The sequence below is a fragment of the Clupea harengus genome, chromosome 19 (assembly GCF_900700415.2).
Source record: "Clupea harengus chromosome 19, Ch_v2.0.2, whole genome shotgun sequence".
In the NCBI taxonomy this organism is placed as follows: Eukaryota; Metazoa; Chordata; class Actinopteri; order Clupeiformes; family Clupeidae; genus Clupea; species Clupea harengus.
Genome location: NC_045170.1, coordinates 8,739,350 through 8,764,349, shown reverse-complemented (window position 1 = coordinate 8,764,349; position 25,000 = coordinate 8,739,350). Strand labels below are relative to the sequence as shown.

At 44.3% G+C, this 25,000-nt stretch overlaps 2 protein-coding genes across 7 annotated transcripts in view; both read left to right on the top strand.

The window, feature by feature from the left end:
- The window catches only part of nfyc (nuclear transcription factor Y, gamma), a 27,883-nt gene extending 23,816 nt beyond the window's left edge, over positions 1-4,067 (top strand). For 4 of the 6 annotated variants that reach the window (XM_031586041.2, XM_031586038.2, XM_031586040.2 and 1 more), the window contains exons 8-11: positions 639-794; positions 1,138-1,245; positions 2,269-2,340; positions 2,812-4,067. In XM_031586041.2, coding sequence (XP_031441901.1) covers positions 639-794; positions 1,138-1,245; positions 2,269-2,340; positions 2,812-2,934 — 459 coding nt within the window. In that variant the 3' untranslated portion in view covers positions 2,935-4,067. The remainder of the gene's footprint in view (positions 1-638; positions 795-1,137; positions 1,246-2,268; positions 2,341-2,811) is intronic. The other 2 variants (XM_031586042.2, XM_031586044.2) reach the window with 2 other exon arrangements.
- A 9,710-nt stretch (positions 4,068-13,777) lies between these two features.
- Positions 13,778-25,000, top strand: part of LOC105904915 (potassium voltage-gated channel subfamily KQT member 4) — a 72,075-nt gene continuing 60,852 nt past the window's right edge. Inside the window, exon 1 of the mRNA XM_031585976.2 lies at positions 13,778-15,129. Within this exon, the coding sequence (XP_031441836.1) occupies positions 14,801-15,129 (329 nt within the window). The 5' untranslated portion in view covers positions 13,778-14,800. The remainder of the gene's footprint in view (positions 15,130-25,000) is intronic.

Here is a 25,000-nt window from a genome sequence, read left to right as displayed (position 1 = left end):
AACTGATGTTGGTGGCCTTTACCAGTGTGTCATTATATTATTCATGTGTAATGTTCTAGCAGTCATGAAATGTCTTTGAAATGTCTGAAGTGTCTGAGTGCCACAACACTCGGGGCCCAAGCTTTGGCAGCACTGGTCTCCGGCCCCTCTCTCCGGCCCCTATCTCAGGCCCCTATCTCCGTCCCCCATCGCTGTAGCACTCAGCGGCTACATGCTGAGCTTGACCCCTCTCCCACTGAGCATCAAACCCCCGGCGCTGCTCTGATGGCTCAGATCCTCTTACTGTTCCTCAACAGAGGCGATTGGGTATCACCCGTCCAGTCCGCTGGTCCCGAACATGGGCCCCATGCTTAGGCCCCATGCTTAGGTGCGCCCCCCCCCCCCCCCACCTCTTAACCCCTACGGTTAAAGCTGAGCTCCTCTGCCGGAGTGGGATGTTGTTCAGTTTTGTGGCGAGGTGTCTGTCTGTGCTGGAATAAAGTGGAAGTGCTAATACAATGTCTAGAATGAATTGCATTTCTATCTCCCTAACTTCTGTTTTTATTTTTATGTTTCCCACTCTGTTTCTCTCTCTCTCTCTCTCTCTGTCTCTCTGTCTCTCTCTCTCTCTCTCGTCTCTCTCTCTCTCCCCCCTGCAGAGTGCTCCGGTGACCATGCAGGTGGGTGAGGGCCAGCAGCTGCAGATAGTGCAGGCGCAGGGGCAGCAGCAGACACAGCAGGTGCAGGCGGGAGGACAGACCATGCAGGTCATGCAGCAGATCATCACCAACACAGGAGAGATCCAGCAGATACCGGTAAGGAAAGAGTGCAACTTGGGAAGTCCGATATTATTACTGAACAGAAGATTGGGGTATATTCCTTGCATTAGGACATTCAAATTGCAAAATGCAAAAAAAAAAGCTTTCTGTACGATTTCAAGAGTAAAGGTATAATGTACAATTTCATCTGTGGTGTGAGTGTGAAATGTCCGCAGATGCCTGGGTTTCCATCTTGAACGTTTCAAAGTTATCCAGTTGCCCAGTTCTGCGTTGTCTTCACATCTTAATTGCCAAGGCAGCTGTTAAAACCTCTGTAAGGAGCTTATGTGTGTGACCTTTGAATGGTCCTTTGTCTCCCCCGTCTGGTGGCGATGTGCAGGTACAGCTGAGTGGAGGCCAGCTCCAGTACATCCGCTTGGCTCAGCCAGTGTCGGGCACGCAGGTCGTTCAAGGGCAATTACAGACGCTTGCTACAAACGCTCAGCAGGTATGCAACACTTGTCCATATCCTTCTCTAGAATTGTCAAATAGTGCATACAACTTTGAAAAGTCACCTAAGGAAAGTATGTGGTGGGCAATAGTTGAATTCAGTATACACTTATTCTTAAAGGTACAGTGTGTAGTTTTTAGTGGCATCTGGCGGTGAGGTTGCAGATTGCAACCAACTGATGCGCACTATCTTACCCCTCCCTCCTAGCTAGTTCCAAAGTGATGTCATCTTCGATCATATCGAATAGTCAATCAAGTGATGAAGTTACTTTAGGTAGACTGCAGACCGTTACCTGGGTTAAGGTTAAAGCAGATACAAGTTAACTATCCCCTGCAGTGTGCTCAAGATAATTAGGCTAATGATGACATTAGAATATGTTATGAAATTTAACATTACTTATAAAGTTACTTTCTCAGCATGGTATTGATATTGTAGTACTTTTCAAGGCTGTAACATATGGGCTAGCTAATGTTGGATTTACATCGATATTTGCTGCTATTAGAGCCTATCTTTGGTGAAAGTGTGCGTTGCTCTGCCAAATTGAGTCACTTGTGTTAAATGTCACTTTTGTGAAGGTGATTTGTTTGAACTTTTCTGGCGATGTCCATATTATCTATCTCCTTCAAGTAGTCATTTAGGTTATGGTCATTTGAGTGTTGATAGGTATATTGGGTATATTGTTAATGTGAGAAGCTGCAGTAGCTGGGGTTGGTTCATCCCCACATTTATTATAATCAAAGTGTTAAAGATGGAAATAAATCAGGGAAAATATAGTCACGACATTTAATGTTTTTTTTTTATTAAACTAATTCTCAAAAAGAAAGGGAGAAGAAATACATACATATACATAATAAATATATACCGGTAATTCAAAACAAAACAAGTATAACAAATAGTAAAACTATATCTTTGTTTGTTGTTGTTTTTTCCTTCTTCCACCATGTAAGTAGTGGTGACCAAACAATTGCTCAAATGAATGTGGTGATTGTCAGTGTTGGTAATGGTGCCCTTACACCCCAGTCTCTTCTTCAGATCACACAGGCGGATGTGCAGCAAGGCCAGCAGCAGTTCAACCAGTTTACAGACGGACAGGTAAGACCCACTGGCCCCTCCTGCCTTTAATGTCGTTAGTGCTCACAGAGATGCTCAGTCTCGCAGACGTAAAAGAGAGCAATGCTCCTGTTAATGGCAAAGCTAAGCAAAGTGAGTTGCACAATAAAATATATTTTCCAACGCGTCTCTGTGACGAGCTCAATATTTTCTATTGTCTTTTTTTTTTGTGATCGTTAATCTTTCTGTTCCGCTTTTCCCTCCTACATCCCTTTCTATCTCTTCTTTTGGTTTCTATCCCCCGTGCAAATCCCTCCCTCCCTCTCTCTACTCCTTCCCTTTCTTTCTTTCTTTCTTTCTTTCGTTCTTTCTTTCTTTCTCTCTCTCTCTCTCTCGTGCTCTTTCATCCCTCGCCCCCTCTGTACTTTTCTTTCTTTCTTTCTTTCTTTCTTTCTCTCTCCCTCTCTCTACTCCTTCCCTTTCTTTCTTTTCTCTCTCTCTCTGCCTCTACAGCAGTTGTATCAGATCCAGCAGGTCACGATGCCAGCAGGACAGGAGCTGAGCCAGCCCATGTTCATCCAGTCCACCAATCAGACGGCAGACGGCCAGGTGACCACGCAGGTCAGCGCGGACTGAGCCCCGCCCCCCCTTCCCTCCAGCACCGCCTCCACGGCCCCGGGTGATGAGACGAGGGGGGTATCCTCCTCGTCCCGCTACAACGCAATACCCACGATGCCCCGATATCCGGGGGGGCAACTACGTCAACCCACCCCATATCACCCCTCTCTTACCATCCACCCAGCCCCCAAACACATCCAGAAGCCCATCATCATCATCATCATCATCATCATCCTCATCCTTCCCCCTCTTTTCCTGTTCCTGTGCTTCTCTGTAAAGAGCCACTTCCTCTCCTGACAACCAGTGCTCAGTGAGAACCAACCCCAGGGCCTGAGCCTGCAGTCAGCCTCCTGGCTCCCCTGTTCTCCCTTCTCCTCTGGTAGAACCCTGTTCTTCCTTCTCCTCTGGTAGAACCCTGCTCTCCCTTCTCCTCTGGTAGAACCCTGCTCTCCCTTCTCCTCTGGTAGAACCCTGTTCACCCTTCTCCTCTGGTAGAACCCTGTTCTTCCTTCTCCTCTGGTAGAACCCTGTTCACCCTTCTCCCCTGGTAGAACCCTGTTCTTCCTTCTCCTCTGGTAGAAGTCCAAGGAGGTGCCGATGGCTGAGGCGCAGTCTGACCTTTTTAACTCTCAGTTCACCAGTTGGTCTGACCCGCTACAGGGTGCCCTGGCTTTATGACTCGTCACAGCCGGCCCAACCCCTCAGATATGGGTTCTCTGTCTTGCACTTTCTTTCCCTCTTTCCGCTCTGGTTCTCTCATTCGCTTTCATTTGGTTTCTCCTCTATAACCGGCTGGCATTTGGGTCCTAATTTCTTTAATATCCATCTCACTTGCCTTTTCTCTTGCTTTTTCCCCCTCTTCCTTCATGACGTCATCCTCAGCTAGTTGCATTCTCTCCTCGCTGCTTGACCTCTGCCCTTCTGTGATGCGTTTGGTGTTCTAGTGAAAGGGCTTCCAGTCGTTCTCCTTCAGCCCTGAGCGAAGGAGACCCTGCTGTCCATACGGCCACGAGTTTAAACAGAGAGGAGAATCATGACATCTTATGTGTAGCCTAACAAGTTTAGAAAACGAAGTAATAAAACGACAAACAAAGCCATAGACTACACGCACACACACACACACGCGCGCACACACACACACACACACACACACACGCGCGCGCATGCACGCGCATGCACGTACACACACACACACACACACACATCACTGTACAATAACATTGTAATACAAACTCAAAACCGCTGGATCAGCTCCAGAAGATGTACTTACTTTCGTTATTTTGATAAGTTTTCATTTGGGAATTTAGTTTGTTTTGATGGTGTCAAGCATTGTGAAATTGATGTCAAGGGTTTTTGATGTTGGAATTTTGCACACATTAAGCAGGCCTCGATAATGTGTCTGTGTGTGGAGGGGTTTGCTCTGTGTGTGTTTTTGTTTGTTTGTTTTTATTTTTTGGTTTTGTTTTCCCCTGTTGGATATTGTGCCGTATTGAGAAATGTCCTCATCTTCACCGCCCCCCCCCCCCCCTTTTGTTTCTCCTTATTTTTTTTGAATGAATTGTTCTGCACCAGAACTGTTCTATCCTCTCTGTCCTTGTTTTTGTGTCATCCCCCTGTACAAAACTACATTTCTTCAGGGAGCAAGAGGCTCTTTTATACTCCTTTTTAATACAAGACAGCCTAATTGTCAAGTAGATTTTAAAAAATGAATGCCCTTTCGTTTTTCACTTGAGGTATTATTATTATTATGATTAATATTATTATTATTGTCCCTATTATTATTATTATTATCATTATTATTATTATTGTTGTTACCTACATTCATTGTTGGTCTTACTATTGGTATTTTGCATGTAGTTACAACTGCCAGCATGATATGCAACTAGGTACAAATTTTATTTTTTCGTTTTTATTTTTTGTTGTTTTTGTAAACAAACTTTGAAATGTGGGAAAATAAAAAAGTGAAACCCTAACGAAACTTGAGCACTTTTCATGTTTTTAAAAAGATTACTGGACATGTTGATTCGCCAGTCTATTCTCCATCCGTAATTAGGGAATGAATTGTTTCAAAATCATGTACACAAGTCAACCACTAGGCGGGGACTGTAGTATGCTTGTGAACATTGTGAGCAATAATGTGCTGAAACATAGTTTACCTAAATTGTGTTAGAAATATAGGCTGCTTTTGTGATGTGGTAAACCTTAAATGTGAAACCGTCTACTTGTGTTGACAAATATGAGCTCTCATTGCTGGTGCTAAAATTACATAAAGTGATCGTGGAACAATAATACAATCACGAGTTTCAGTCTATTGGAGCCCGCTAAGCTTTCTTGAGATCAGAGTGCATTCCTTATCCGACCTAAATCTTGAAAGGAAGACGTAATTACACAGGAACTGCAAATTATGTGCAGGGTGAGTCAAGGCAAATTCCCTCATCTTGAGGAATTACTGCCAGAAAGCAAAAGGCCAAATAGCCTACTTCGAAGAGTAAATGGCCTACGGTGATGGCCTTACGAAATTGTGTAAATCATAAACTGATCTAGCTTTCAAATTAAACGACCGTTTTATCAGATTAGTAGATTTGAGTTATTTTTCATGGATTAGCGTCAGATTAATGCGTGGCCCGTTAAAATTCGCCCGTCGGATCAAGTCTTGACCGAGCCTTGATTGTATAAACTGGATTCCAGGTGAACTCTAGTCACCTCTTCAGCGATATCTGTCTGGCCTTCAGTTGTGGACATGGTGCCACGTTAATCGACTTAAATGCTGAACAATTAACGTATTAATGAAAACGGACCTTGACTTGCTTCATCTAATTAGTGAAATGTGAGGATTGTGAGAATGTTTGCGCTTAATCCAAGCATGAATAGGATTGAACTCTGAGTATTTATCTTGGCTACTGCGTAGGTATAGTGAGATCAAGGAACAGCCTATCTTCACAGACGCATGGGTTGCCCACTTGTGATGAGGCCAGTTGTTGTGTGGGCTGTAATTTTGAACTTCTCCCATTTTCGTTGAGGGCTTGTACTTTTAATGCAATCGTTCTGTAGGCCTATATAAAGCAAATAATTGTATTTTATAATAGACCAGCACGTTTACCGTTTGTGGATCTGTTTGGTCTATTATCAACATTTGGGATCAGGCCTGTGGTGTCTTTTTCGCCTCATACTGACGGACACCTTCAGGTTGTATCAAATTGGCAGTCTGTAAGGGCTTCTAATCAAGTGAGGAGTTGTGAATGACCGTGGGTTCAGAATTTGAGGTTGTTAGGGCAACTTCAACTGAAACACTTAATAAAAACGCAACAAATATGATTCATGCGAATAAACCCATTTCCACCAATCCTACTGCGAATTGGGAGTTAATCCACACACCTCTAGCGAATCGATTTCTTGTTCGACTTGTTCGAAGATTTTATGCGACTTCCGAATTTGAATGGTGAAAATTGGCATTGCAAATTGGATGGAACCTCCTCACCTTCTGTGTGTGTCTTCATTTGTGAGTTAATGTGTGAGGTGGGATTGGGCCTGTGTCTGAACTGTGTTTCACAGCTGTCTATGTAGGTCTGCATCTAGGGAGTATAGGGAAACCTCTCCAGGAATCTCTCTCTCGCTCTGCCCCTTTTTTCTGGTCTTTTTGTTGATCGCCACTTGGCTGTGAGTTCCCTCTATATATATCTCTCTCTCTGTCCCTCTATCCCTCACTTTCTTTTTTTTTCCAGTTCTCTCTTTGTCCCCTCTCCTCTGACTCTCTCAGTACATTTCTCTCTATCTTTCTTTCTTTCCCTCTCTCTATTCTTACACACACAGTGAGAACGGGGCCTAGAGGTTGCCAGAACGGGGCCTAGAGGTTGCCAGATCACAAGACAAAGGTGGACTGGCAACAAAAAACAGGCTGGGAATTTGCTGTAAGGTGGCCCCAATTTGATACGCCAAATCTGAACCGACACATGTTTATTGAACAACGAATCATACATTAAAAAAACACAATATGTTATTTGCATTGTTTGTGTTTGGCTATGACATTGAATCTCTGACAGTTCCTGCTCCTTCCTCTCCCTTTCTTTTTCAGTACCAGTTTCACCTGTTTGTTTAGAGTTGTACAGGAAGTATTAACAGACATCATCATTACTGATGGGCTGGCTTTCAAATATTTTATGCCTAATAGGCTAAAATAAGAAAAATAATTGACTAGTAGGCCTAAATAGAAATAAGCAGCCCATTGTCTAGACTATCTTCGCTATGGGACGCTGCTGTAGTCTCTTCACCCGATCCACCTGTAGAAACCCTCTGCAAATTGCACCCACCACCACCGGACTGCCGTACACTTACTCTACCCCATACCCTATGCTAACATTTATATACAATATATATTATTGCCACCACCGACATGTTTCTCTGTCCCTACCCCCCTTACCCCTGTAACAGTAACCCTATGAGCACAGTGTATACCCACTAAACTGGTCTTGTTTATATCATGCATTTACCACCGGATGTCTGTATATACAGTACTGTGCAAAAGTTTTAGGCAGGTGTGAAAAAATGCTGTAAACTAAGAATGCTTTCAAAAATGAAAGTGTTAACAGTTTATTTTCATTTTCGGCTGGTAGGTTGTTCCAAACAACAGAAATGCAGCCCCAAACTTGCAAGGAACCTCCACCATGCTTCACTGTTGCCTGCAAACACTCATTATTGTACCGCTCTCCAGCCCTTGGGGAACAAACTGCCTTCTTCTACAGCCAAATATTTCAAATTTTGACTCATCAGTCCAGAGCACCTGCTGCCATGTTTCTGCACCCCAGTTCCTATGTTTTTGTGCATAGTTGAGTCACTTGGCCTTGTTTCCATGTCGGGGGATGGCTTTTTGGCTGCAACTCTTCCATGAAGACCACTTCTGGCCAGACTTCTCCGGACAGTAGATGGGTGTACCTGGGTCCCACTGGTTTCTGCAAGTTCAGAGCTAATGGCACTGCTGGACATCTTCCGATTTCGAAGGGAAATAAGCTTGATGTGTTTTTCATCAGCTGCATTAAGTTTCCTTGGCCGACCACTGCGTCTACGATCCTCAACGTTGCCCGTTTCTTTGTGCTTCTTCAAAAGAGCTTGAACAGCACATCTGGAAACCCCTGTCTCCTTTGAAATCTTTGTCTGGGAGAGACCTTGCTGATGCAGTATAACTACGTTGTGTCTTGTTGCTGTGCTCAGTCTTGCCATGTATGACCTGTGACATGAAACTGTCTTCCACAACCTCACCTTGGTAGCAGAGTTTGGCTGTTCCTCACCCAGTTTTAAGCCTCCTACACAGCTGTTTTTGTTTCAGTTACTGACTGTATTTCAACCTACATGTGAAATTGATGATCATTAGCACCTGTTTGGTATAATTGGTTGATCTTACACCGCACTATAATCATACAAAACCCCTGACTTTGTGCAAGTGTACCAATAAGAATTGATGGTAGTTTGAAGGCAAAGGGTAGTAACGCCAAATATTGATTTGATTTAGATTTTTCTTTTCTTCACTCACTTTGCATTTTGTAAATTGATAAAAATAAAGAATTATTGTTTATACTTTTCAAAGCATTCTTAGTTTACAGCATTTTTTCACACCTGCCTAAAACTTTTGCACAGTACTGTATATTATGTACATCTACCAAATGCAGGCTGTGCACAACACTTGTTGTTTCCCTTCCCCTTCTGCCATACAACCCTCCCCCATCCCTCCCTTCCTATCTCCACCCGGCCAACCTCAAGCAGATGGGTCCCCCCTTATGTGTCGTGGTTCTGCTTAAGATTCCTTCCTGACTAACAGGGAGTTTTTTCTCCTAAGGGGGTTCAGGCTCTGGGCTCTGTAAAGCGCCTTGAGACAATTGTATTGTTATGGTGCTATATAAATCGAATTTAATTTAATTCAATTTAATTTAATTTAATTTAATTTAATTATTTCAAAAAAGGCAAAGTCAATCAATTGAACAAATTTACATGTTTACTTTACCCATTTACATTCGAAATTCGATTACCATTTTACTTCCCAAAGGTCTGAAGACCTGCCCATGGGAAAACTCACGAACTTCCCTCAATGGCCAGTCCGCACCTGGAGCTGGGATGTGTCCTGTGTGGATGGCGGACGTCTGTACAGAGGGGAGAGGCCTCCCAATGGACGGCCCAGGTCCTGGACTCCACACGGGAACGTGCAGAATGTGAGGGCCCGTTTATTCTGCCTCTCTCCGTGTGGCTCACACTGCTTGGTAGCCAGGCAGAAGGGATACGGAACGTGTGTGTGTGTGTGTGTGTGTGTGTGCCTGTGTGTGTGTGTGTGTGTGTGTGTGTGTGTGTGTGTGTGTGTGTGTGTGTGTGTGTGTGTGTGTGAGTGTGAGTGTGAGAGAGAGAGAGTCAAATTTAGTAAGGAGACCTCTGCCAAGACAAGTTTTTCCAAAAAAAGCCAGAATGCCACCCCCACCATCGCAATCCCAGCCCTCTGTCTGTTTGGAAACCCGTCCCTTTTTTATGACCGCCTTTCCAGCGGTGGGACTCCAGGTTCTGGTGCCTGGCCTGGCCACAGTTTTATTTAGTGAAGGGAAGAGAGGGACAGAGCCACAAAAGGTCCTTTCATTGGTGGGGAACGTGAGTCTTCAACACCCACTCACCCACACATTTCTCATGCAGCGGGAGACTCAATGCTCCTCATTCAGCCAGAACGAGTGTGTGTGTGTGTGTGTGTGTGTGTGTGTGTGTGTGTGTGTGTGTGTGTGTGTGTGTGTGTGTGTGTGTGTGTGTGTGTGTGTGTGTGTGTGTGTGTGTGGCATCCACGCATATCCCGTAAGCTGTGATGTAATAATGTGCCTTTCATCTGTAAACATCTACACATTAATTCAGAGAGGAAAGAGGGTAAAGTATAGCATTGCGAATGTTCTTTGGCTTTGCCGTTGAAAAGTGAATCCCTAGTGTTTTAACTCTGAGCTCATATCTTTGTCTTTATCCTGATGCAGGGGGGGTTTGGTATGGGAATGGTTCCATGAAGAACTTATTGCTATTTAAAGAGCTTTTAAAAAAAAAAAATTCTTGCAGAATTTTTTCCTACAAGCAGGCAGTGCAGTTTACCACACAAATACGTAATGTACGTAACTCAATGACATCTTTTACCACACAAATCTTACCATGACACCGGTATTAAAATCATGCACCACTGTTATATCCAATTTCCATTCCCACTCAGGAAACACTGTGAAAAGCAGTTAGCACTGATGTTGTCTTGTATCCGTGTACAATTCCGTGCACAATTTAGTTCTGTTCAAAAAACATAGACACAGGAAGAATAGGCCTAATTTACATGCTGTGCTGTGTTGCACATTGAAAATGAACCATATAGGCTAGTGTATATTTTAATTATTATTATTATACATTTATTATTGAAAAAGGACCGTATAGGCTAGCGTATATTTTGAGGAATAAGAGACACCAGGAGGCTCAAGCTGACATGGTAGAAGTAATTATTTCAGTTTTTCTTGATCGCTTACACACTAACTGGGTTTATTAACTAAACATCCCAAACCATGACGTCATCTTCCAAAAAGACCCATTTCCCACAACTACAAACAGTGGAATATTTTAACTTTTTTGACTGATATTCAGTTTATTTTACAGTATTACAGTACATTGAGGAATTCAAACTTTTTAAAATGTGTACATGTGTTCTGTCTTTATATTGTGTTCGTCATGTGAAGAGGTTGTTCTGGGGGGAAACCATAAGTGCAATTACTCAGTGCCGTTACAGATTTTTACAATAGTGTTTTGAATTAATTTCACCAGTGTGTGATGGCTACTTTGTAGTGTATGTTGTTGCTTTTGTTTTCAATTCAATTCAATTCAATTTGGATTTCTGAAGGCAAAGTTAGTTTTAGATGTAAGATTACATGGTTTTGAGTGGAGTGGTTTTGACAAGGAATGTTGAAGTTTGTGACGATGAGTGTGCAGTTATGCATTTGTGTTTAGAGCTTTTGGAAATGGACCGTGAAATATGTCTCTACAATCAGGACAAATATAATGTAGTTATGAATCATTTCATCTTCTAAATTACATCTTTGAATATCAATGGAAAATGGCAAACTGAGAGGAGGAACTTCAACCAAATCATTTTGATGAACAAAATAATGTCCTGTTATTTCTTCTTTGTTGCTACTTCATTTTTGCCCCATTTGTTGCCTGAAAAAAGTCCACACATAAGGTGTGCAAGTCATTAAAAAGTAAAGAGTAGGTCTCACAACTGTCAACATTGAATGCCTTGGTGGAAGATCAAACATCAAACGTGTTGTGAATTATATGTCCAGTGTCTTTATAGAGCCAAATTAATTGAGTTAGTTGGTCCCCTCAACCATAGGTACATAGCACAGGACCCCGTAGGAAAGAAGATCAACAGTAAAAAGGGGAAGAATGAGAATGGAGGACAGAAGATCAACAGTGAAAAGGGAAAGAGTGAGAAAGGAGGAAAGAAACGAGAGCGGGTGGAGGAGTCTGAACACAAGGGTGGTATGGGAAAGCCATTACGCCAGAGGCTGAAGGGCCCGAGCATGCCCAGTGGAAACAAAGGGTTGAGGGCTGACCGCTACTGATGTGTGGGGTATTTTAAGTCCTTGGCAGGTCCCCGTGCGACCGTCCCACCATCCAGGAGCTCAACAGCAGGGTCTGCGGGGTGTGAGAGAATGTGGGAGCAGTGTGTGTGTACGTAGGAGTGTGTTTGTATGAGTGTGTGAGTGTGTGAGAGAGAGAGAGAGAGAGAATGCCAGGGAGAGAATACCAGAGGGAGAGAATACCAGAGGGAGAGAGAGTAAGACAGAGAGAGAGAGAGAGAGAGTGTGAGTGTGTGACTGAGTGAAAGGGAGTGAGTGGGTGAAAGAAAGAGCAAGCAGAGGTTTACCTCGTGACATTTGGCCTCCTTTGTTCTCGACTCATAATTCCCGTCATGTGAGCAGGAAGTGGGGAAGAATATGCTGGTCGCCCCATGTGTTCCGATGATGCCTCTTGTGCTTCTACAGTGCATGAACTTCTGAGAGCGCAGGCTTATTTTTTATCGAGACTAATCGTGTGTGCATGTGTGTTTTCATCATCAGTGACTGTATGAGAGCATGTGTGCGTAATGTAATGTAGGTTTTTTTTATAAGATTTTTTTTTATAAGAGTTGTAAGATTGAGGAACTGAATCTCTGTGTGTGGGTGCGTGTGTGTGTGTGTGCGTGCGTGTGTGTGTGCGCGTGCGTGTGTGTGTGTGTGCATGTGTGTGCGTGTGCGTGTGTATGGGCGTGTGTGCGTGTGTGCGCATGTGTGTGTCTGTGTGTGTGTGGGTGTGTGTGTCTGTGTGTGCGTGCGTGCATGTGTGTGTCTGTGCATGTGTGTTTGCATGTCTGCCTATGCTTGTGCTTGTGTGTGCGCTTTTTCTTTGCCCCTGACATTTGCCAGTTGTTTATAGTCATCAGATCCACCGCCTGTGTCTCGCACTCACTCCAGTGTGGGCCAGCGCGCCTCCTGTCACCTACAGCCCTTCCTCCAGCAGCATGACGACAGAGCGGCGCTGCAGAGCCAACCTGAGCCAACAGCACAGCGCTCCCAAGCAGAATGAATCACTTTCATTCCCGTCCTAATTTTTTTTTTTAGGAATTATGATGATTACAACAGACACCTTGACTCGACTGACACACAACTGCATGGAACTGCCTGAGCTCTAGTGATTTAAAAGCAACGTGGTGGTATTCTGCCTGTGAGCATTATTCTGGATCTGTGTCGGTTGTGTCAAGGCGTCTGTTGTAATCTTCATAATTCTAAAAAAAAAAAAAGTAGGAAGGAAGTGATGACGGTGAAGGAAGTTATCGAAACACTTCCATTGTAGACACATTGCACTTCATCTTGAGCTCTGTGTACAAACCAGTATACAGGCAATGTCCCATTGGGAGAGCCTGCGTCTGCGTCTACTCTGGGCGTTGTTTATTCAGTTTCACCATTCTTCCCAATCGAATGACCCTGTTTTCTTTGTCCAAGCTGGTGTTAAATAGTTCGAAAAGTTCAAAAAGTTGTGTCAGGAGATATAATGTTACATGTTCACTAGGCCTGTGTAAAGCAGATCAGACCAATGGTGGAGTTTAGCTGTGTAAAGTGAGTTAAGTAACAAATACTAGAACTGTCAGCTTCCATCAGAGGAAAAACGTACATAATCAGACACAGTCCAGTATGGACATACCTCAAATACATATCTGAAGTCTCGAGGTATGGCAGTCCACCATAATGACAGTCATAGTGAAGCATGTCTGAATGGATGATCGTACTTAAAAAATAAATACATATTTTTTTTATGGTATTTCCATTACACTGGAGTGATATTATTGATGTGCTGACTAAAAAAAGCTGGATTTTTGTATTGCGTCATTGCGGCAGCTGCCCATGTGGGCTCGGTTGTCTTCCTCCCGATGACTCAGGCACTGGGCATCGACGCGTGCTGTTCCACAACCCTCTTTGGTACCGTGTTCGGGCCCAAGCTCGCGCATCTGTGCCTGGATGATCCACACATTAACGATGTAGGCTTAACATTGATCCTGACCATATTTATTTGTTGTGGAGCCATTACATTCATAATCTAATGTGGCCACTGGTGGGACTTTCACATGTGTTATGTTTGGAAGAATCCAAAACAACTATTGGATATCAAGTAGTTAGGGGTAATATGTTTTACCGTCGTGATGACTCATTAATCAACATGAATTCAAATACTTTACTACTAAAGTGTAAGTAACTCATATTAAATAAATATTAAATAACCACACGCCAACGGACAACTAACTTCTAGAGCCACACAGTGCTTGCTTGGTATCCCTCCCTCTCCCGTTGCCTCTTGCGCGCTCCCTCTCAGTTCCTCACGCTCAGAGGCTACTTTGCTTAGCGGTCCTATTTGGTGCGCCCGTCCGTAGCGAAGCATTCGAGCGGTGAACTTATCCGTTCTTTCTTATCTGCCATGACTTGGGGGTTACGGTTCATGCAAATAAGCCACAGATGAGAGCGTGTCTCGAGATGATCGAATCTGGGGACTGCCAATGATTCTTTATTTTTCAAGGACCTCACTGCTCCTCCCCGAAGGATCCTGATCAGCGAAGCACATTTGAAGGGGCAGGGGAAGAGGACCGAGAGGGCATGTCTTTCGCAAACATGTGTCTTATCATGAAAATGTATTAAAAGGGGTACGAATGGATAACGATTCTGTGGCAAGTCAACAACTTATCATAGTTTTTAGAAAACTTAAGAATTTGCTCTGGTAGCATCGTTGCGTTGATTGCCTCATAAAGATTAAGCGTTCTGAAAATGTTCTTATCTCAAGTTGGTGCTCGTAATTTAGACGTGATTATTAAGGTTGTAAAACAATATTATGAGCTCTTTTAGTGATACGTGGGTCGGACATGTGGTGGGCTTTCCGTGACGATGAGCTAAAATTAACTAAAATCAATAACACTGGTACTCTTTCTTGTTACAAAGGGTCAGAAGTCTTAAAGATTGCCACTTCAGCGAGACCGCTCTGATAACTTTGAAATCGGACGGTAGTTTTGTTTCAACCATGTTTGTCGCTGGACGACTTTTCTCATGCGGCTCAGGTCATGATTTGTTTGTTTATTTAAACGGGGGGGATTTGGTGGCGAGATAGGTGGCCCACAGACGAACCGATCTGTGTTGTGCTGCCAAAACCTCAGCGCTTAAAGCTATTGCGTTGCAATATTCTACTCTCATTAGTTTACCATTTGCTATCATAGGCAACTCGATTAAGTCCGTCAACAATGACTTTGGTTGCGTTTCAGTTGCATTGGATAATAATTAAATAACGCATTGGACATTTTATAGACGGAACATTATATTTGATGAGATGTACTTTTATCATTCTAATAATGTTGGGAAGCCCTTCCAATAACGGTGGCATCAGGATGCTGGCTCCAGCTGCTCCCACTGACGATAGGCGGGTTGAGTTTGTTGCTCTCACGGCGGTTCATACCGAGAGAAGTGAACCGTCCACTCCGGAACGGGGACACCCCTCTCATCGCACGGGGCTACTGGGGACCCCACTGCCCGGTCCTCCTGGGCCACGAACAAGCACGGCAGCTTCCAACAAAAGCTACAGAAAGTTTCAAAATTGTCTGTATAACGTGTTGGAGCGACCACGAGGATGGGCCTTCATCTACCACGCATTCATGTGAGTAGATTTACATTTTACGCACCTGCCTGTCACCACCTTTCCTTAAACTTAAGCAAAAGGACACTGTGTATTGGTCTCCTCGTCAAACCTATACAAGTTTGCACTGTGACCCTGCAGACCCAGTGGTTAGTTAAACGTGCAATGTAAAGTTCTGCTAGTTGCACAAATTATCCATGCAAGTTATCTATCCAGCGTGATGCTCAGTTTCAGTGTTCAAAGGAGTCACTCCCGGCTCCAGGTGCACTGTGAAAGACATTTCTGTGAAAATTGTGAAAAGTGTCACAAATATCTCTGAATTAGGCTATATGATGGAGAAAAGAGTTAAACATAAATACATATATCTGACTGTGAATTTATATAAGCGTACATAGTATTTCGCAAATGGTATTTTGCAATGGCCATAACAAATTGGCGTAACTTTATGATGGCTAAGCGTTGAAATCATGACGCATAACCTACGAATGCTTTTTGTAGACCTAAATGTAGGGTTATAATGATCTTATTGGAATAACTATACTGATATTTAAACTTTTTAATTTGTGATGTGATGTGTAATTTTACACATCTTTCTTTTTAAGTAGAAAACGCAGTGACTTTGCGCATAACCACAACATTGGTTTGTCACTTTTGTGTCCATAGCACTGAAATAAATGCTGTTGGACACTTTGAGGTGACAACCATAATTTAATTATGTAGGTGTTCATTAAAACATACTTGTGTTGCGGCTTGCTTAACGGCGGTCACATCCGATAAACTTTGCAACACACCATTCATCCACAAATATCACCAACAGCGGTTATCCAAATGTGAACCCTATTTACAGATGCAGCTTATTTGGGAGTTGGTGACGGTCTCTCTGTTTCTCCAGCTCCAGCTGCGCAGTGTGACAGGTGCACTGAATAATGTATGTCTAAAAAGTGTTGAATAAGAGTTTCCTGAGCTATGTTTTTGAAGTAAATTGTGTTTTTGTTTGCATGCTTTGTTTAATGAGAGCTTGATGTGACAGAACAAACCTTACATCACTTTTCTGTTTAATGAATTGCAGCTGTGACAAATTGTCACATTGAAGACTTGTTCAAAAAATGGCTGGTGCGTGGCATTTAATATTTGAATCAGCATTTAACATTTATTCTCACAACTACCCCCACAGCAAGGTGCAACAATATTTCAGTTGTATTAGCAATCAGAACCACAAAACAGAATGACAGTTTCATTAATTAGTGCAAAGAAGAACAAAGAGAGCACCTGCAGTCACTCTCTACATTCCCCTTTATTTTCCATGTTTGTTTGTTTTTTGAGGTGGTGTTTCTTCAGGATGATAGTACAGTCTACAAGACTTAAACTTGACCTGAAAATGTCTCTCTCTCTCTCTCTCTCGCTCTAAGTAAAACTCACACATGGTCACACATTTCAGAACAGTATGAATTCCGCACCCATGTAAACTCAGTTGATACTGCTATTGCATAAATCAAAGTAATATCGATTATTATGGCTATTTGGAAATTAATTAAAGGGAATATTTCACATTTAGTTTGTATGACAAATGTCTTGATAACAATACTATTTTGACAGACTGTACGTAGGGATGATGTCCTGTCATGAGGGTCAGCCTCTCACAGCCATGAGTGTAAAGTGATGCTCCACGACCTCATTGCTTTGCTTCCTGTTACAGTCATAATAGACCACTGTTTGTCTTGAGTTATGACCATCAGGATGTGTCTCTACCAGCTAAAGTAAATCTATGTCATTTGAATGCTTTAATGGGTTCCAGAGCCTCACACAGGAACCTGAGTGTCTGAGTGAGTGTGAGTGAACAATATCTGGATGGAATAAATACGCGTGAAAAGAATACCACAGAATGATCCACAGCTCTAGGGTGTTATGACTGCAAGTAGAGGGCCAGAGCAGGGGAGGGACGCTGGGTCATTTTTTTTCTCATAACTGTTATGCATGGAGGTTTTTAATCGGGTGGGGGGATGGGATTAAGGGGGGTTATAAATTGCGGACTAACCTATTAGAACCCCCTCGTTGCCACCAAGTCATAATAAGCCACCGTTGTAGGTTGAGGTGCGAGTGTGAGGCTACGGCTCCATTCCTCTGCAGTGGCTCCGCTCTTAGAGAGCTTATCAGCTGTGTCCAGGACCCAAAGTGCCATTCATCTACGTAGAACAGCCTCTGTCCTAATGGATCTCACTGTAAACCAGTGTTGTGTTCCCCTGCACTGGGTTTTCTCCGTCATCATCATCAAAGTAGCATTGATCTCCCAGCAGGGCCCCCTTCTTGCCTTCCACTTCCCAAAGCCTGCTTCCTGATCCTATCTGAAGTTTGGGAGTTCCTTTGAATTTACTCCTTGTTGTGAAAAAAAATGAAAGAAAAGTTAAGTTGGAGGTTTATAAGGCATTAGCTGGAAACCCGTTTTAGAGGGTTTAATAAAAAGAGCCCCCCTCCCACCCCCCCAAAAAAGGAACGGCACCAATCTGACATTGTGTAAGGGAATACTGGCCTGTGTAAGCTGAGCTAAAAGAGCTCGAGAGTGGTGGGCAGTGATTAATGACCTGGGATGATTTTTAGACCGGGTAAATATTATCCTTGTGGTGGAGAACTCTCTCCCTCAGCTCAGGGGTTTTAAAAGTCTTAACCGCGTGGACTTGGGGACGTGAGGCTCAAGAGCTGGGGGGTCGAGTCCTGCCGTCTCTGCCATCTTCCACTGACGGATCCGGACCAAACAGGAACTTCAAAGTCCCACGGAGTCCCCCTGTTTTCCCAGAGCCTAACGAGGACGCTCTGAAGTCCCGGTGGGCCGCGAGCGGCGTCGGTGACCGCTCTGGTGGGGGACGTGAGGACAGGGAGACCCCCTGGTGTGAATGCGGAGTTTTGTTTTCCCCCTTTTTGAAATTTACAGCGCAGCGGGACAGTTGGTCCGTTAGTCGTCATCCAGGGACAGGGACGTGTTGGACGTCAGTGGTCGGGGTCTCACACCGCTGTGTCTGTGACAGTGACAGCTGTCCACCCCCGCTTTTCCCCTTTATCCGGTGTCCCCAGTCATTCCCTCCAGAGGGTTGTAGAGGGACACACAGATGCTTATGCACGTGCACACACTCACACACTCATACACACACACACACACACACTCACACAAACACACAGACACACACACACGCAGGCACACACACAAACACACACACACAGTCACACACACACACACACAGTTACACACGCACACACACAGTTACACACGCACACACACACACACACATGAATGGGCTGACACAAACACACACAGTTTTCTGACAAGTACACAATTTGAACTGACCTTTTGTTCCCCCTATTGCTATCCATCATGGCGCCCAAACTGGACATTTGTAACAGAAGCATCCCCACACAAGTGGCCTTTTAAATTTGAAATGAATCATTTCACTCGTCTCATGCACACGTCTGGTAATTGAATGGGCTGGCTGCGAAGGCAAAAAGATAAAACAAAAGAGAAAGCCAAAAACAAAGATGGTAATTAACTAGGAGGTGGGATTTTTTTTTCATGATTACTGCATTTCATGGCCATAGCATTCAGAGCAAAGTTTCTCTTTTTTGAGTGTTAGCCTTTTTTGAGTATTGGCAAATGACTGTGAGTTGGACTGTGTGTGTATCTGTGTGTATTTGTGTGTGTATCTGTGTGTGTATTTGTGTGTGTGTATCGGTGTGTATTCTGTGTTTATTTGTGTGTGTATCCGTGTGTATTCTGTGTGTAATTGTGTGTGTGTGTGTATCTGTGTGTATTCACGTTTGTATGGGTGCCATGCCGACCCGGTGAGGTGTGTTCTCAGAACGAGTTGACATTGCTACTAGTAGTTGTTCTACAGCTGTTACCTGTTAAGTTGCGTGTGACAGAAGGGAGCTCTCACGTTTCAGAGGTCATTAGGCTGCTGCTTTCACACCACGAGCTGAAGAGGTGGGCACGTGTGTGTGTGTGTGTGTGTATGTGTGTGTGTGTGTGTGTTAGATTTAACCTGATTATGGTTACGTAGAGAGCAGCATGTGTGTGGGGGAGGAGTTTTTAGTGTGAAGCATGAATGTTTGTATCCATTGATACTCATTGTGGGTAATAATAACTTGGCTATATAATAATAATAATAATAATAACTCAGTGTCGAAGTTATCTTAGGTCAGGCTTTCCATTCTGAACTGATTTCTAAATATGACTTCAGGGCATGTTAGCGTTAGCTTGTCTATGTGAATGGTAGTTAGTGAGATTATTTATGTAGCACTGCGTGGCCCTGCGCTAGCGCTGGTCTCACAGAGCCTGAGGTGTGCTACTATATACATCTGGGGGCGACGGTGGGGGACACGGAGTGGGGATGATTAGTGGTTTTACCTTCTTTAAAATATATAAATCAATCAAATACCAACTGAAGGCGGAAATCAAACTGGGAGCGCCTATTTAAGCTCAACACAGGAATTGTAAATGTTGTTGGCTGGAACAAAATTCACCCTTGTGACAAATTTCAGATCAATCCAATGCCAAATATCAACTAATAATCTTCAGACTTATTCTCTTGACGCCAACTGCCAAAGTCATATCTGGCTCTCTAACACCAGGCACCACATATGTCAAATCTTACACTTGCAGATAGATGTATGTGCACCAACAATCAGATTTAATTACATTAATTACATAATAACATTACATACTGCATTGGAAATCTGTCATTCCCATCTACTAGGTTGCGCTGTGGACTTGGTCTGAGACGCAGGGAGAGACACAGGGACCTATGCCAAGGGTGTGTGTTATGGTTGTGCTGTGGCCTTGGTCTGAGACGCAGGAGAGAATAAACACCCTGGTCTTTGTGGCAGTCACATTGGGCTGGATCATCTGAACTTTCAGAGCGGGCACAGGGACCAAGGGTGTGTGTGTTATGGTTGCGCTGCAAACGTGCCCAGTCCCTGTCAGCATGTAAACAGCACAAAACGGAATATTGTGGTGGTCACAACAGATTTGGGAGTCATAGGTTTTCCACTGACTTGAGCTGTGAGGCCTTTGTGGTGATAAGCACTTTCTTTTAAAAGTTGCTGTGAGGAGGCATAACTGATTGCAGGTGTGTGCGGTAATTGTTTACAGGTGATGGTGGTTTGTTTGTTACTACGTCGGCGTATGAGGCCCATTGTTTTCGCTACAGATGGTTTGATGTTTACAAGCATGCGCTGTCCACGGTACTGAATTTTGTCTCATTCTCTTTTCAACCACGCACGTAGGAGGAGCTGCTATTTTACAGAGAGTCACCCTGACATCTTGGATATATTGAAAAGACAATACTTTTCGAAACCAAGATAACGCGAGCGATTTTCACATTGGGTTCCTTTGCACATATTGCAAAAAGGAATAATTAGAGAAATGAACAGAACACACACATGCACGGCTCAAATTCCATCACAGTTTCCTTTTTGCAAAAAGAGGAATTAGTATGTAACATATACAGTAAAAACAAGTCCTACGTCCTCGTCGTGGTAACGGGTCATGCCTGCTAACAGGGCTCTGGTAATGTGCGTGGGGCCAGAAACCCTACCTCAGTAAATATTGCTACGGAAACTAACACAAAGGACAACCACATCAACCGATAGGGAGAGGTGGAAGTCCATAGTGTTGGCCCTACACGCCACATGGGTGTAAAGGATGATGATAATATACAGTAATTTATAAAGGGAAAAAAATCAGCAAGAAAAGCCTCGTACGTCCCACAGACTGAGTACAGTGGGGTTGTAGAGGCTTGGGAGAGGTGATCAATCAGCCCGGAGACATGCTGTCATCTCTGGACAGGTGATAATCTCACCACAGCAAACGCTGACAGCAAGAGAGCAACAGGCGCCGTGTCGTGGTGAATGTCTTCAGTACACAGCAGGTAGCAGGAGTAGTATGGCCAACTGGGGACATCAAGTGACAGTGACAGTATGAGCAAATGATGTTAGTGTTAAAGTACTGTAAAGCACCGGCCATGTGGCTTGAAACACAGTGTAGTTGATGTACTGTATACCGGTAGTATGTACAGTATTAGTACACAGGAGCTGCTGGAATCATATGTAATGCTGAGATGTCGATAAATAAATGTGGTAATTCAAACAAGTCAGCTAACCGCACATTTAGTTGTCCTGCCAGAATCTGCTTCAGTAGTCACATTGTGAATCTGTTCTGAACTATAAATTCCTGGATCAGTCGGGTGCTTAAGTAAAGCTTTACAATACATTTCAGAGAGCCTGGAGAGCCGAGCCAAATATACAGTGAGTTTATCCAAACTGCATTTGAGTTCAAGAGTAAGCCTGACATCTTGATGTTTAAGTGGCTCAATGAAGTGCTGTTCCTGGAAGCTGCCTGGTGGCTGTTCTGTTTCACAGTGAGGCCAGCAGAACTGCCCTGAGAACAGCACTGGAGGCCCAGTCTCCTGTCACATAAAAGAGCTTAAAGAAACATATTCTAATGTTCAAGTGGGGGGTGGTTGGGGATTAGGAAATGCATGGGGTGGGGACAGTGACCTTTGATGTGTATTACTGGCTACTGGGCAGTGGGGTGTGATGGCCTTCTGTGGCTACTTACGTCCCTGGGGCTCTTCCGCAAATCCCCCCCAACCCCCACCCCCTGTGAATTCTCTCTGTGGTAGTTTCACTCATAGACTGTATATATGTCTATGGTTTCACTGGCTGCTAAGGTGCAGGGAGACGTCAGAATGGATTGAACCTGAATGGTTTATGGGCGGTGGAGGAGGAGGACCCGAGACCTCTTCTGTCACCCACTTTTGTTTAACACCTCAATGTTTCCTGGAGCCAGTGCTAAGTTTGGTAATGTGTGTGTGTGTTTGCGTGTGTGTGTGTGCGTGTGTGCGTGTGTGTGTGTGTGTGTGTGTGTGTGTGTGTGTGTGTGTGTGTGTAAGAGTGTGTGAGTGTGTGTGTGTGTGTGCACGTGTGCACGTGTGTGTGTGTGTGTGTATGTGTGTGTGTGTGTTAGATTTCACCTGATTATGGTTACGTAGAGAGCAGCATGTGTGTGTGGGGGAGGAGTTTTTAGTGTGAAGCATGAATGTTTGTATCCATTGATACTCAGACCTGGTTGTGTAAGTGTGTGCTTGCATCTTACAGAGTCTGTCCTTATGTGTCTTTCCATGTGTGTGCGCCTGCACATGTGTGGTGTGTGTCTATCCATGTGTGTGTGCCTGCACATGTGTCATGTTTGTGTGTGAGTGTGTGCCTGCAAATGTGTTGTGTGTGTATGTGTGTGTGTGTGTGTGTGTGTGCACATGTGTCGTGTGTGTCTGTCCATGTGTGTGTGTGTGTGTGCCTGCACATGTGTCTGTTCATGTGTGTGTGTGTGTGTGTGTGTGTGTGTGTGTGTGTGTGTGTAGCTGAACATGTGTGTGTGTGTCTCTGCGTGGGCTGTAGAAACAGTGACGGATGCCTAGGATTCAATGGGATCAAGTTTGCCTGGTAGTTGCAACCTTTGACCTGGGCCATTTAGAGTATAGCAAACATCTCCGTATGTCTAGAGCAGCGTAGCCGCGTGGGCCGTGCCCTCCGCACTGAGGCCCCCCTGCTCCGCTCCCCCGCACTAAATTGGGCCTCTGGTGGTGCCAGCCGGTGCTAAGCTCCCCGCAGACAAGCACCGAAGAACAGCCACGCAAAACACTCAGAGTAAAGGTTCACAGTGCGAGCGCATTTATACACAGACGTGAAAATGTACACACTCACCGGCACATTCACTCAGACACACACACACACACTCACATTATGCATAGATTGATACGTGCACACACATATGCACTAACACATTCACAAATGAAAAGATTTACACGCACACACACACACACACACACACACACACACACACACACACACACACACACACACACACACACACACACACACACACACACACACACTCACTCACTCACTCACTCACTCACTCACTCACTTACTTACATATATACCCATATACAGTATTTACATAATACACACATATGGGAAAGCAATAAAATATACTCGGTTGGCTGTTTCCTCTATTCTATTGTGTCCTGAATTTCTCTACATTTCTCCGCATTCTCCCGAGAGTGGCGGTCTTACCAGAATAGAGCTCAGGAAATGTCTCCACTGGAGAAAGAGCGTCAGGCTAAAAGAATAAATAGATTGAGATAAAACTGAGAGTAAGGGATGCAATGACAGAGTGAGAGAGCCAAAAAGAGAAACAGAGTGTTAGAGAGAAAGAGGGAGAGAGTAGATGTTATGTGGTGGACATAAGAGGTTGAGTCGCGGTCCTATTTCAATTACAGCTGTGTGAGTGTGTGTTTATTTTGTATGTGTTTGCTGTAGTTTTGGTCATGTTTGAGCTTCGTGCCCAAATCTCAAATGGGATCCGCAAATAACTCCGGTCCGAACCAGGATCTCAACGGCTCAGAGTGCTACACACCTCACTGGACTCCTAGTTAATAAATATATAAATAAAAAACACATTCCACACTCTCTCTCTCTCTCTCTCTCGCACACACACACTCACACACTCTCTCAAACAGAGGTATTGCGTGTGCGCGAAATGCCTTTAGTGCTTGCTGTGCTGGTCGTGTGTTTAATAATGCATTGTTTGTGCTTTTAAAGAAAATTATGCTGCAATCATGATCCCACGGGGGATAGGAGCTCCCACCCACCCCCTCCCTCCTCCCCAGCCCCGCGGAGATCATCGATTTCCTCTGGGGTGGCAGCTGCACGCTTTCATATTACCTGCAGATGAGCTCTTTTCCCCGAGTCGGCCGAGCCATCAGCACATAAGGCCCCTCTGTTAATTACAGCGACTTGACAACTTTGCGAGCATTAGCATCTTTACTTTAGCCACCTCACTTTCGCCCCCCGCTTCGGCCGATTGTTTTGTTGTTTTTCTTGTTGTCTCTGCCGTTTGTTTGGACAGCGTCTCGCGGAGACGGACCGGCCGACTCGACGGGAGACGGCGTTTGTTTCCCCGTTATTTACCTTCAATTCATTCTCAATTTCCCCTCATTTTCCCTCCTCATGCGTTTGGGGTTTCTGCTTTGGGGCATTTTTGTTTTGCCTCTCCTGTCCCCTTCATCTTTTTCTCAACCCTAACCCCCACATGCCTTCGCCCCGTGCTTCTGTGTATTAATGTCCAGGCCAGCGGCCTGGGAATCTCCCCTGCCTTTAACCTTCTATGGCTCTGGCGGCCCTAATCCGTGAGTCTGGCAATGGTAGGTGATGGATGCTGTTTATGCCCGCGTGCCCTTAAATCCTCATTATTTATAGATGCAGGGATATGCTCTCGTGGACTCGGGCCGGGACCATCCCAGCACGGCCAGCCTTCGTCCGCACAGAGGCAGACGGTGGAGTGGAGTGGCGTTCAGTTGTGAATCCGGAAAGATTTGTGTGATTACGGACAGTCGTGGTCAGGAAAATGCATCCATCAGGCTGAAGACTAGTGGGTGAATGCTTTGAGCTGCGAGGGCCACAGTGCGAGTTAGTTAAAGGTTCTAGGAACCTTTTTTTAGTTACCACCTCGGACCAATCCACACAGTAGCTGCTTCAGCTTGTCTTCATATAGCCCTAAAGTGTGTGTGAAGATCCTGTGAAGGTTCTGCTTTAAACCCCTGAAGGTGCCATCAAGAGCCCTGAAGGAGAGTCAGCACCCTGGTTTTTCTGCTCAGAGTGGACTTGTCACAAAAATCTGAAATGGCGTTTGAAAGCCATCAAGGCCACCAACACACCCCAACCACAACCCCCACCAAAAAAAAACATCTTCAAAAATCAGTGTTTCCATCCCAACACACACCCTACACACCTCCTGCTGAGGTTGGTCGGACGACTATAAATAAGGAGAGTGCTCTTGAGTCTT